This window comes from Sebastes fasciatus, chromosome 18 (assembly GCF_043250625.1).
Source record: "Sebastes fasciatus isolate fSebFas1 chromosome 18, fSebFas1.pri, whole genome shotgun sequence".
Lineage (NCBI taxonomy): Eukaryota > Metazoa > Chordata > Actinopteri > Perciformes > Sebastidae > Sebastes > Sebastes fasciatus.
In genome coordinates this window covers 13195004-13208599 of record NC_133812.1, presented here as the reverse complement: position 1 = coordinate 13208599, position 13596 = coordinate 13195004, and the positions used below count along the sequence as shown (strand labels likewise).

At 40.7% G+C, this 13596-nt stretch overlaps 1 protein-coding gene across 1 annotated transcript; it reads left to right on the top strand.

Annotated features, from left to right (window-relative positions):
* The first annotated feature begins 4225 nt into the window (after positions 1 to 4225).
* LOC141756286 (very long chain fatty acid elongase 4-like) lies at positions 4226 to 13177 on the top strand. Its single transcript, XM_074615891.1, has 7 exons — positions 4226 to 4511; positions 7428 to 7520; positions 8150 to 8337; positions 9111 to 9191; positions 10546 to 10717; positions 10877 to 11004; positions 11851 to 13177. The coding sequence occupies exons 2-7, from the start codon at positions 7454 to 7456 to the stop codon at positions 12133 to 12135; spliced, it is 921 nt and encodes a 306-aa protein (XP_074471992.1). The 5' UTR covers positions 4226 to 4511; positions 7428 to 7453; the 3' UTR covers positions 12136 to 13177.
* The last annotated feature ends 419 nt before the right edge of the window (positions 13178 to 13596 follow it).

The window sequence follows — 13596 nt, the reverse complement described above, 5'->3', positions numbered from 1 at the left end:
TTCAATTTAGTCTTGTCTTATATTCATCAGTTTTAATATCTGATTTAAAATAGCTTTTACAAGTTTCTCCCAAAATTTTCTGTAACATTTAACCGCAAAGCAAATCTTTAAAATAATTTTTCATTATCATATTTGAAATACAGTAACTAAGCCAATACATAAATTCTATAATAAGCATATTAACTGATTCTTTATGTAGAATTTTTAGACATCATAAATCTGACCGCAACTCAATGGGACTCACTTACCAGAAGTCACATGAGTCATAAAGTCAACCCCACTTTTAATACAGCCGAGAGTTGTTACTGCACTATTCAGGCCTGTTCTAATATTACGTGTATTTATTCACCCCGTATATCTGCAGCCGACTCAACCACCCTCCAGGTCGCCCTGATGTGGTCGGTGGAACTACAGACCAGCAGTCATGACATTTCTCATTATAGGACCGCCGACGTGCCTCCTTCACGTTCGGCGTTTACCACATTCTGAATACGCCAAACCAAAGGACCACACAGATATGAAAGTGTGTGTGTGTGCAAGGGAGGTAAGGGCAACAGTGGGCACACAGGCAGGTGAATCTGACAAAAAAAAGTAAAGTTCTCTTTTTTTAGAAGTAAAACTATCTCACTCACAAAGTCACACATTCACATTAAGCAGGCTGCAAGTTCTCCTCATGGGGGATCTGTTATCGGTCATTCTCAGACACGAGCCAACCTGCACCACCTTAACGATGGGAAAGCAACACCAGCAGCAGTTTAAGCTGCAGATGTAGACAAAGCTACTACCGTATTTACAACTGCAGGCAATGAGCATAAAGGCTACAGCTGGCCTGTACATGACACATGCCAGTATGTCCACATCTGCAAGACAAGTCCCAAATCACAGAACCTACAAACAAACACTGCAACTATGAGACAGTCTGAATGATGTTCTTCTCCAACACCATCCACTTTCTTATTCATCCTGCAGCCAGGATGCTCTTAAGATCATCAGTTTCAGAAATGAGAGCTTTTCTGTTTGCCTGAGCAACTAACTGCCAGTACCGTAATTACAGTGCAATTGCAGTCAGTAACTGAACCATCAAGGCGATCAAAGTGGAATAAAGTGTGCCAGCGGAAACAGCTTTTCAAGTGCATCCTCCGTAGTGTGCATAATTTACTTTCGACATATCATTCATGCCATATTAGGTGGAGTAGATAAATGTCTTTACAACTCTTTATCGTGTCGACATATAAGCTGTGAATTCACAGCTCAACCGTGAATGTGCATGTGGCTATCTTTCATCTTGTGAGATATAGCAGTGTTTAACCACAATGCAGCCAAGAGGAAAAGGAATGGACAGAAAACCGCCGCTATTTTTAGTAGGTATTGCACAGAGATTTTTTGTACAAGTGTCCGTATTATTGCGTCCACACCCTGAATACTCTGAAATATACCAATGTTTTCATTGTTTAATTTTGAAACATTATACTTATGTGATTTGGTTCACTGCATTCCTTTACTGTTTTTGTTTCCAGTTTTGGTCTTTGAACCAGGTTAGCACAGTCCAGCTGCATCTGTCACCCTAGTTCATGGAAAAAGCAAAGTAAGAAAGACAGGCTGGATCAGTGATTCTCAAAGTGGGGTCCGAGGAGCCCCAGGGGTCCGTGGCACACTGTCAGGGGGTCCGCAAAAAGAATTTGCTAGACATTATCAATATCAAAGGGACTGTTTGTAACTTCTTACACGTATAAATCACCCGGGTCAGTGTCCCATGCGCGCTCGCGGGTGGCTACACTGTTCAGACTCAGACTCCAACACAAACTACACGGAAGCACCAAAACCGAAAAAGTTCTATCTAGTGAAGCCCATCTTGCAAAACAGTGTTGCCGCGGTCGGAGGACACGAGGGAGATCGTAGCTTTGGTCTCCAGGGCTGGTGTCTCTACTGTACTCTGCTCCTCTGCCTGCCTGCCTTCATTCACACACCACGCTCGTTCTCGCTCCACCTGACAGTCATGCGCGCACTACACACTGCAGGAGAGTTAGTTTAGCTCTGAGAATATCTAGTGAATGTACACTGGACGTTTGTGCAGAAATAACTGCTGCAGCTCCTCCAGACCAACAGAAGTTTTTCCGTGTCTTGTGAAGTGACGGGGCTCCGCAGCGAGAAACGTTATCGTCTCCGACCGCAGCCGGAGGGAGACGCCGGCACCCGGTCGGAGACGATAACGTTTCTCTTCCTGCTTCAGCCTCAAGAGAAACGTTATCGTCTCCGACCGGGTGCCGGTGACTCACCCCGGCTGCGGTCGGGAGGCTGAGGCAGGAAAAGCCAACACTAGGATCAGCAGTGATTCACGGAGAGACCTTCGTCTGGTCAGCTAACATTACTGCCAAGCAGGTGAACTATAGAGTGATATTGTGCTTTTAGCTGACGTGTGTCACCTCACTGTTTTGAGCGATGCTCGTTCATGTCTAGGTAGAGCGAGCACACGCGCGAGCCCGACGCTGACTTTCGTTGACTTAACGGCCACAGGTGTCGCTGTTAACAAGCATTTCTGATTCTTACAAACAGTCCCTTTAAGTTGTCTATGTACATTGTATTGGTCCCTATTAAATAAACCATTAAGAAGAAGAATTTCACTCAGACGTTTGGTAGGACCTTAATTCACTCACAGTGTTTATAAGTGTAATAAACTCAATATGAACTGAATGACCAACAATGTGCCTGCCTTGGAAATTTCATTGACTTACAGCTTACTGCTGTGTGGCGACCAGGAGAGCTTGTCTGGTGGATTGAAGATCCAATGATAGCTTGACATCACCACCTTGTGGGCTAACACCAGCAGGACATCATGGGAGGTATCACCAGATTACCTGCAGAGCCAAAAGGAGATGGATTTAGGCATTTTTAGCTTAGCTATACACACAAAAAGCCCATTGTAGGGATTCATTTCGATTTATTAGTTCGTTTGTTGGTTAATTAGTTGGTTCCTTGGTTATTTAGGGCATATAGTAATAGTAAATACCGAGTATGAACAGAAGTAGGTAGACATCTTTGTCAGGACACACACACACGAGACAAGTAGTGATGTGTTGGTCGCGAACGAGCCGGTTCAAAGAGCCGGCTCTTTTTAAGTGAACGATAAGAGCCGGCTCCCGTCCGAGAGACTTTTTTTTTTTTTTCTTTACTTAATTCAAGGCAGAATGATAAGACGATCTTCTCCGCGCTGTCTACAGGTACACAGCAGGAGGGAGAGGAGGAGAGAAAGAGAGAGAGGTGTGCGGTGCGCGAATAGCAGACAAGATGAGTGACAGTCGGAAACGAAGCAGCATGTAAAATTACGATATTCTGGAAATTATAAAGTTTAGTATAATTATATTGAATAAATTAAGTGATATATAAGATAAGATAAGATATTCCTTTATTAGTCCCGCAGTGGGGAAATTTGCAGTGTACAGCAGCAAAGGGGATAGTGCAAAAAAACAAGATGCATCAGCTAACACAGTAAAAAAAAGAGCTAAACAAAGTGAAACAACATATGAACCATTTAAATAGAAGGAAGTATAAAAAATAGGAGCAGTATATACAGTATTGACAATAAACAGACTATTAACAAAATTGCACAAGTGGAAAATGATATTGCACAGTGAGAATGAAATTCCACCTGAAAATATCAGGTTATTGTCAGTTTTTGGTATGTATGTGGTCTACTGGAAGCAGTGCTGGTTGTGGTCTACTGGGAGCAGGGCTGGTTGTGGAGTCTGACAGCTGCAGGAAGGAAGGACCTGCGATAGCGCTCCTTCACACACTTTGGGTGAAGCAGCCTGTCGCTGAAGGAGCTCTCCAGTGCTGAGATGGTGTCCTGCATGGAGTGGGAGTCATTCTCCATCATGGATGACAGCTTAGCCATCATCCTCCACTGTGTCGAGGGGGTATCCCAGGACAGAGCTGGCCTTCCTGATCACTCTGTCTAGTCTCTTCCTGTCCACAACTGAGATGCTGATGCCACCACCGTATCATAAAAGGTCTTCAGGAGAGCCCCCTGCACTCCAAATGTGCACACATACTAATCATAGGTCAAAACAGCGCTTAAATTTGGCTGAATTATAAAAGTGTAAAGAAGTGGTAAAACGAAGAACCGTTTGGGAGCCGAAAGAGACGGCTCTTTTTGGTTGAGCTTAGCCGAATGATCTGGATCACTAAAAAGAGCCTTACTTCCCATCACTAAGAGACAAGAGAGTGAGTTGACGCATGCGCAGTGTCACCTGGCTGCTCGGTGTCTGGGAGATCTGAGGAGAAGAAGATGATGCGGCTGAGCGGCCGGCACGGACTGAATGCATAATTGGCCTATCTTTAGTCACAGCTTCTTTTCACTTGCCTTGTGTGTAGTTTCTTGCCAAAAATTGCTTGTTTAATGTCGAACTGTAACCGGAGCGACGTAGATTAGCAGAAGAAGAAGAAGAGGAGCGAAGAGGAGAGGAGCATCACATTGCACCGGATGTCATTACACGCTGTTAAATATCGAGGACGTAAGTAAACGTTTTTTAACATTGTGTGTCTGTTTGTTTTTTTGGTGCATGCATAAATGCTTTTCCTGCACCTGCATTTACATTTAAAAAAAGGCTCATTTTGGGGCTTAATTATAAGAAGCTGGAAAAGAGCCCAGCCCTTTTTTTTCCACATCAAAATCAATTATATATTTCTATATTTGGGTCGACACTCAATCAATCAAAACATTTATATAGTTTGCTAGATAATGTTATCCTTCATTTGCTCTCAGCACCTTTCACCCACCTGTTAAGCCTTGGTAAAACGCCCATTTTAATTATTTAATTAACCTATAGATAAGGTGGGTGAATTAGCCTAATGTGGGACATGTTTTGCTTTTTCTGGGATATATTGTGATATGAAGCCAAAACATGAATTCCCCAGGATGTGTCCTAATCAAACAAAAAAAAAAAAATGCAGATATCACATATATCACAATAAATGGTAAGACATATCAGACCTTTAATGCCAAGTTATCTCAGACAAATCTTGATTTGCTAATGTAGGACACATTTCTTTGCATTTCAGATTTCTGGGATATATTGTAATATAAAGCCAAAACATGAATTCCCCAGGATGTGTCCTAATCAAACAAAACAAATAAAATAAATGCAGATATCACATATATAACAATAAATGGTAAGACATATCAGACCTTTAATGCCAAGTTATCTCAGACAAATCTTGATTTACTAATGTGGGACAGTCATGTCTGAAATGTGGGACACTGAAAAGTCTGTTAAAAATCACCGTAATTAATGTATTAAACACTCAAGGCTAAATGTGCAATCCCATGTTCAGTATTAACCTAGACTTATGTGTTACATGAAGAATCAAACAACATCAAACAAACAATAAGACTAGAAATTATAATAAATAAATAAAGAATAATGAGCATAATTGTTTTGAAGCATTTAGGCATATTATAAAGACGTAACATATCAATATTTGTATTGACTTTAATGTGTTTGAGGAAGACCTACATCCACTGGAGCTTATAGGTGTCCCACATTAGGCAGTGTCACACTTTACGGCAACTCACCCTAAATTATTTTATTTGCTGTGAGAGACCTTTTAAAACAAATTAGGCTTTCTGTGAGATATATTATTATTGCAAAATGTACAGTAATAGTGCAACTTTATTCTATATTCTCTTCATGAACAAGGCACTTTTTTAGTGTTTTCATAGCACATGTATAGGCAGATAACCATCAAATAGGCTTGTGGGTCGTTGGGCATTTGTACTTAGGCCTACATCTAAGCTCGTTGATCAATTGAATTTAAGCCTCTTGAGCGGGGTGAGCGAAACCTGCTGACACATGCGCCCCTGTCTTTTTGTGTGCGTACAAACCCGGTTAACCCCTCTCTATCTGATGTCCCTCCGCGGCCCACTGCAGCTAAACTAATAAACCCTGGCCTCGGTGTGTTGTTATACGGCAAAAAATAGTCCATTCTGCAGATTATCTGGGTGCTGCTCACACCCATGTGCAATATTGCTCTAAATACTCAGCACTTTCCTGTCAGCGAACACACACTGGTAGTCACAGTATACAGAGCAATTAATTATTGAAAGGGCACCTGATCATCGGATTAATTATAGATTAATATGGAGACACCTGCTCTCAGCTCTCGGTTTCTAATGTAATACTGCTTAATTACAGTCATTTGGGTGCACATTTCCCTCTCAATATACTATGTATCATTATTACTAACTTTTAGTTTGATTTTTTTTATACCATATTTGTCCTGTTAGTAAGTTAAAGGAGTTTAATAGAGGAATTATTATGCATATCTATGTATCTATCTATCTATACTAGGGCTGTGTATTGGCAAGACTCTGGCGATACGATACGTATATCGTGATACAGGCGTTACGATTCAATACATCGCATTATAATGCAATAGTGTAAACGATAAATTGCGATTTTTTAAATCTAATTTTAGTAAAACTGTCATAGTATAAAGAGCACACCATCATATGCATAAAATCGGAGTAAAAAAAGTTGACTTTTTTATGCAGTCAGGACGGTGGGATCCAACGTCATAGCACTACTTTGAGAGGGCACATACGCAGAGAGGGTGCATCTTTTTGCCAGTGAAATAAAGTATTGACTGATTTAATCGTTGCATGTAAACTATTAATTAAAAATCAATACAGTGTTTTTGAGAATCGATACAGTATCACAAAATATAATATCGCGATATTCAATTTTTTCAATATTTTCTTACACCCCTACTATCTACCAACTGCACCTACCTATCTAACTGAATGAGAAAGAAAAGTGTCAGAAACAGAGGAAAAACAAATTACCCAGCATCCTCCATCCTATTTCCTACAATTATCTCAAACTGTTGTGACTGGCCCAGCAATCATAGGAATCAATGGAAAGTGCATTAGCATCTTGTGGAGGTTAATGTTACCGTACTGAAGAGATTCGGGGCTCTAATGTGGTCTTTTAGGATGTTTGCTTCAAAGCTGAAAAAAGTGTAATGGGAAAAACGGTGTCCATTCATTTATAATAAGCTGAATAATTCCATATAATATGACACAGCGTAATACAAAATCTCTATCTGGAAGGCTCTCACTTGTGGATGTACTCAACATATCATCTGGTAGGAACTCAACACTCTGAGAAGTCAGTTTGACAGGATGCTAAAAAGTGTTATCTTTGGTTTCAGTTTAATATATTTGGATATTTGCAAGATAATGATGGCCAAGATGTGTTTCAGTAAGAAAAGTCCTAGAGAGTGACACATACTCAAATGGTTAAGTATCTCCTCATGCTACTTGTTACACTGATGGGATACGCATGGCCTGTAATTTACTTTGGGTGTCTCTCACTGACGTCGTCTCTCCTGCTTCTCTCTCTCTGTTTCTGTTTCTCTCCCTGCCACAGTATAATCGGGGACCAAAGGCAGAGCCATGGAGGTTGTAACGCATTTTGTGAATGACACTGTAGAATTTTACAAATGGGGCCTTACTATAGCAGGTAAGATCTTTACAATCACTTGTTTTCTACATCACGCAAGGGCAAGTGTGCAACTTAAGATGTATGATTATTGAAAAATGTTTATCATTGTAGTACAAATTTTTAAGGTAAAGTCTTATGGGTTAGGATACGATTTTTTTTAGTCACCGGCTTACTTACTTGTGCAGATAGCGGAGTGCACAGAAAAGTTATCTTTTTCTGGAAGTGTCAAAAAAGTCAGCATGCTTGAGACAGTATGTTCTATGTGATAGCATAACTACATAGCAATGTTGAACCGGGAAGTAGCCACAGTTATGTTTGTGCATTAATTTTAGCAATTTGTCTTCACCCGAAATACATAGTTTAGATAATATGGTGAAACTGGGGACTTGCTAAAAAAAACAGTTCACATTTTGTGACATCTTGTGCGTGCACTGTCCCTGTATTTTTACAATGAGGCTGTTAAGTAAATTGTTAGCATTACCAATAAGAATGATGTCAACAGAAACAGAAGGGCAACATGTTGTAAAAGCACTACTACATTGTACTTGAACTTTTCCCTTTAACTGTTCATCAGAATGCAATAATGTCATTATCTAGCACAAGGATTACCTGATACACTTATATATATGAACCCTTTCTCCTTCCAGACAAGAGGGTGGAGAGCTGGCCGATGATGTCATCTCCCGTCCCCACTCTGGCCATCAGCTGCCTGTACCTGCTCTTCCTGTGGGCGGGGCCTAGATACATGCAGGACCGCCAGCCCTATACGCTCAGGAAGACCCTCATAGTCTACAACTTCAGCATGGTGGTGCTCAACTTCTACATCGCCAAAGAGGTAAAGGACACGCGGATTACTAAAGTAGTACACATGACGTGTAGTTAAAGGGGATAACGTGGCAACTACGTAATAAGATCCTGATAAATTCTCCCTATACAAGTGTTACCAAATGGCTTTCCCTCAGGTTATATCCAAGAAAAACTGTGACAGTCAATCTCGGCTTTACCCTCAAATTTTTGATATTAAATGCAAAGACATTTACCAGACATAAAACATTTGAGTACTATGTTTATAGAATCTGTAGGTCTAAAAAATGAACACACTATAGAAACACTTGCTTAAATAGGGAAGCTGTCCTAACTCCAGCTATGTTTCATTTTGCTCGTTGCTAACTCAGAATGCACGAAAAGGCAAGAAAAGACAATAAGGATGGTGTAGAGACAATTACACCAGTGTCAGCAGCAGTAGGCAACCGTATGCCACCGGTGATTCTGCCCACTGTGACAAACCTACTACTTAACGTAAAGAGACAAGACACTTACTCACAGTTAAACCACTTAAATTTGCCGTTTAAATTGTTGAATAGCAAGTCTAATGTATGGGCATTCTCTAAACATACTATCTCTATTATTCTTTCTAATTGTGTCTAACAACCTCCTGGTTTTATAGAAAACTCAAAACTTGTTGGTAAAAACATCTTTTAGTGTTTGCACCCTCTTTTTTAGAAAAATAACTTGTCAACAGGGATTGCTTGTGTTCATTGCTTGTTCCATATCAACCAGTTTCGTCTCAGCCGTTTTCTGAGTTTGTGGTTTCTTTCTTCCCATCAGCTCCTAATAGCCTCTAGAGCAGCCGGCTACAGCTACCTCTGTCAGCCTGTCAGCTACTCCAACGATGTCAATGAAGTCAGGGTAAGCTCCCTCCAACACACACATCACCTGACACATCTACGCACATCCACACACCTCTGCACACAAGCACCAAACTTTATCTTAAAACAAATCAGTGTTTTAACTTTTGATAATAACAAAAGTAGTAGTAAGTTCATTTAGATTTGTCGGTGGGTTAAAGGTGGAAAGAAACAGAGAGAGATAAAAGTTTATACCTCTAGTGATTTCGGGACCAACAGGGTGTGGCCTTTCAATCAGATAGACAGGAGTAATTGGTCTCACCACCGTAACGCTCCGCCCCCGTCTCCACCCTCCATGCCTGGCTCTTACATGATGGCATGATGCCACACCGCCGCGGCTTAGAGAGCAACCATGTGTACTATGTGCATGTGTGTATTAGGCTGTGAGGAATGAAGAGTTAAATAGGAGAACACATCCGGCGTGATTTGTGACACTCAAATGGGGGAAATACACTGTGCATCATACAATTACTCTTAATATATGATATCGGAGTGACCAAGTATTTTATGTTATGACTGTATACTATGATCCTTACTTCATGCTAGCCATCCCACAGTATGATTTTATTTTACCGTATGTTTTTGTTTTAATTCAGGTTTGATTTATTTAGTGTTTAGTTCTTTTTTTATACCTTGTTCACAAATATATATAATGAAAACTGCTCTCTGCAGTAGTAATTAAATATTAGTAGTACTTCACTCAACTGTCCTACATGAGTGGAATCACGGAGTGGCTTTAAAGGTGTTAAATGCGAGATTGGTAGCATATTCTTCTATTGCCTCCGCATGGCTCTCAACATGGCGACAGCGAAGACGGCAGCTCGTAGCTTAATGGTGCTTACAGTGAAAACAAAGGCAACACTGCTGACAGAGCTAACAGTGTTAACCTGGGAGGGAACTGGAGGGTGGGCGCTACGCTTCCGCGACGGCGCCGTCGGTCGGGACGGTGTTATCAGCTGTAACTGCCGTTTGGGCACACTCACATGCACTAACGTGCACTAAAACCAAGCGCGGCCAGCCCAGCTATGTCAGCAAAGCACAGAGAATCTCGTATTACAACACACACAGAGGGAGAGGGACTTCGTTCTCTGCTCAGGTAGACGTTACATAGCAAATAGTTATTTGCTTCTATATTAATGCTCTGAATATTGTATAGAGCTTCTTTAAAAGGGGTGATTAACTAGGACCTTAAGTGATTGTAATGAGTACTACACCAGCGTCGGCAAGTTGTATTCGCAGTCTAAAGCTGTTATCTGTCAATGATGGATGCTATCGGGTTCAGTGGTGTTAGAAGTGTCTAAGATCGACCGCAGCGAGCTGCAATAACTCCCTCCCACCCTGTTTGATGTGTTCAGATAGCATCTGCTCTCTGGTGGTACTACATCTCCAAAGGAGTGGAATTCCTGGACACGGTCTTTTTCATCCTGAGGAAGAAGTTCACCCAGGTCAGCTTCCTCCACGTCTACCACCACTGCACCATGTTCATCCTCTGGTGGATCGGCATCAAGTGGGTCCCCGGTGGACAATGTGAGTAAAAGGGTCTCGATCTTCATGACGGCCAGCTGTTGAAGTTGTCAGATCGATGTTGTCTTTGTGCCACTTATGAAACACTGGTATTCAGTTGCACGCTAGCCATTTATAAGTAACACGACTGATACAGATTTTAACCATTTCATCTTTCCACAGCGTTTTTCGGTGCAGGCATCAACTCTTCCATCCACGTCCTCATGTACGGTTACTACGGCCTGGCAGCCCTGGGACCTCAGATGCAGAAGTACCTCTGGTGGAAGAAATACCTCACCATTATTCAGATGGTGGGTATTTACTTTATGGAAATGCTTTTGTTGTGTGTGTTCTGTGGGTGTTTTGGGTGAAATATCACCATTTTATTTGCAGAAATTTTACCGTTATTCTTGTTTAGTCGTAACATTGCTGTGAGGTCATTGAGATATACTTATATTATAGTGTTAAATTCTGTTGTTTTATTTGGCTTTAAGCAAAATACACATTGTTGTGAGCTGCACATTAATAGAAATTTTATCGAAATCGCAATATGGACTACTACAATTTGGAAATCACAGGAGGCGCAATATTTGTTAAAGGCAAAATGTGTGTCAAAATACCACTTTTAAATAAAATATTGTGGTGCTGCAGAGATGTCATGGCCTACACATCATATTCTACAGACTTAAGAAAACATCTTTGTTTGGTACAGATCCCCGCTAAAAACACACCATAATCATTTTAATACGTTTTTCAATGAAAATGAGAATAATGATCAAAAAATTATCATTCCCTCTAATATTGCAAATCGTATCGCAATTGCAATATCAGTCAAAATAGTCACAATTAGATATTTTTTCAAAATCGTGCAGTACACGTGTAATATTTTATTTAGAAGCAGAAAATAATTAAATTATATTATATATATGTATATATATTATATTAAAGTTAGTTTGTTACTGATGTCTGTCTATATAAAACGTTATGTTATATACAGTATATTATAAGGAATGTCTTAAATTAATCCATGATGATAGAAATGTTTTGTTTCATCTTGTGCATTCTGCAAGTTTATTGCGTTTTTTACTGTGTTTTTTTTGCTTAATTATTTTAATTATGTCAACATGAATGTGTATTCATTTTTGTGCGTTCAACAGATCCAGTTCCACGTGACCATCGGCCACGCCGGCCACTCCCTCTACACCGGCTGCCCGTTCCCCGCCTGGATGCAGTGGGCTTTGATCGGCTACGCCGTGACCTTCATCATCCTCTTCGCCAACTTCTACTACCACGCTTACCGACGCAAACCTTCCTCCGCGCAGAAGGGAGGCAAGCCCGTCGCGAACGGCACCTCCTCCATGGTAACTAACGGCCACAGCAAAGCGGAGGAGGCGGAGGATAACGGGAAGAGGCTAAAGAAAGGAAGAGCGAAGAGGGAGTAAAGGAGGAAGAGGGGCTTAAAAGAAAGAGGACAGTTGTTTTTAAGGGGCCAGAGAAGGAGGGAGAGGTAGAGAAGGGATAAACAGAAACCAGACTGGCTTCATCATCCCTGCAAATAAAGTAGAAGGATGTGATTTGTGACCAACTTTGAACGGCGGAAGGGTAGAGGTGTGTGTGTTTGTGTGTGTAAGGGGGTTTGAGAGGAAGAGAGGGGTGTTGGTTGTCTCCATAACAAGCAAGATGCTGTGTTTTGGACCATAATAGGACCAAAATATTAAAAAGGACCTACAAACTGCTCAGCATCCACTAACTTATCAACCAAAATTCACCTCCAACTTTTGTACTCTGGATTCCAGTATTGTTTTAACTGACAGCTTAAATAGTCTTTAATATGCTAATTTATTTTCTAGTGCTCTAAAAGAGTTTTAATGAATTTAACTATTACCAACAAAAGACCATGCATATGTTTATACCAACGGTTTTTTCTTGGTTTTGGGGGGGGAAATTTCTGTTTACGAATACTTAGATTTGAAAAAATGTTAGTGAACGGAAACATTCTCACAACTGCCATCTACTGTATTTAACTAGTTTGCATTCATCTACCAATCCCAACATGTCATGGACTTTTTCTCTGCTGTCTCAAACTGATATAACTGTGCTGCATTTACAGAGCGACATGCTTTTTGTCTCTGTGTTCATCGTGAATTAAAAACCTGGTTTAAAAACACTTTGGGTGGGAGGGAAGGAAGTGTAGTTTCTTTTTTAGTATTTATGCAAATTTGTGGGTATGTTTGTTATAATATTTTTTTGTGGGTCCTCATGATTTATTTCTTTTTGCTGTGCGATGTAGCCGAGGTGCAAGAATAAGAGATTTGAAATTCAGCTCAATATCGTCTCACTGCCATGTAGGACCGAATAGAAACCTGAAAAGAGCTCTTCTTTTTTTAAGAAAACAAACGGTTATTTCATTGTCTTATTAAGAAGGAATGCAACACAGCTTCTGGCTGCACATATAAACTGAAATAAAGACAATGTCAGCACCCCACAGTTTATGTTTGTGTGTCTTTGTGGCTCAGCTACTTTACTTTATGTTATACTTGACAAATAAGATCACCCATCCCCCATCTTCCCATTTCATCTCTCTCTCTCTCCTCATTCCTCTACTTCCTTCATCTCTCTTCCAAAGGTCTCCTTAGGTGTGTGTGAGAGGCAGAGGTAGGCTGTGTCTTTGGCCTGTCCAGACAGATCTGCCCTAATCTTTGGGGGTAAATTGGCTTTAGCTCCAAAAGAGCTTATTTCCACGTCACTCCATGAGTTACCCAGGAAAGCAGGTCACTGGAAGAGAAGCCTTCGCTAATCTGCCACGAGGTTGCTACTGTAACTCTCAAACCGTATAGTTAACTTTGATATAGTGTTGATTTATCGTGCAAATGACTACAATACGTGTACATGATAAAGGGCAC

Coding starts and splice junctions, on each gene's coding strand:
- LOC141756286 (XM_074615891.1), top strand. CDS start 7,454: ATGGAGGTTGTAACGCATTTTGTGAATGACACTGTAGAATTTTACAAA. Junction 7,521..8,149: donor ATGGGGCCTTACTATAGCAG/GTAAGATCTTTA, acceptor TTCTCCTTCCAG/ACAAGAGGGTGGAGAGCTGG. Junction 8,338..9,110: donor ACTTCTACATCGCCAAAGAG/GTAAAGGACACG, acceptor TCTTCCCATCAG/CTCCTAATAGCCTCTAGAGC.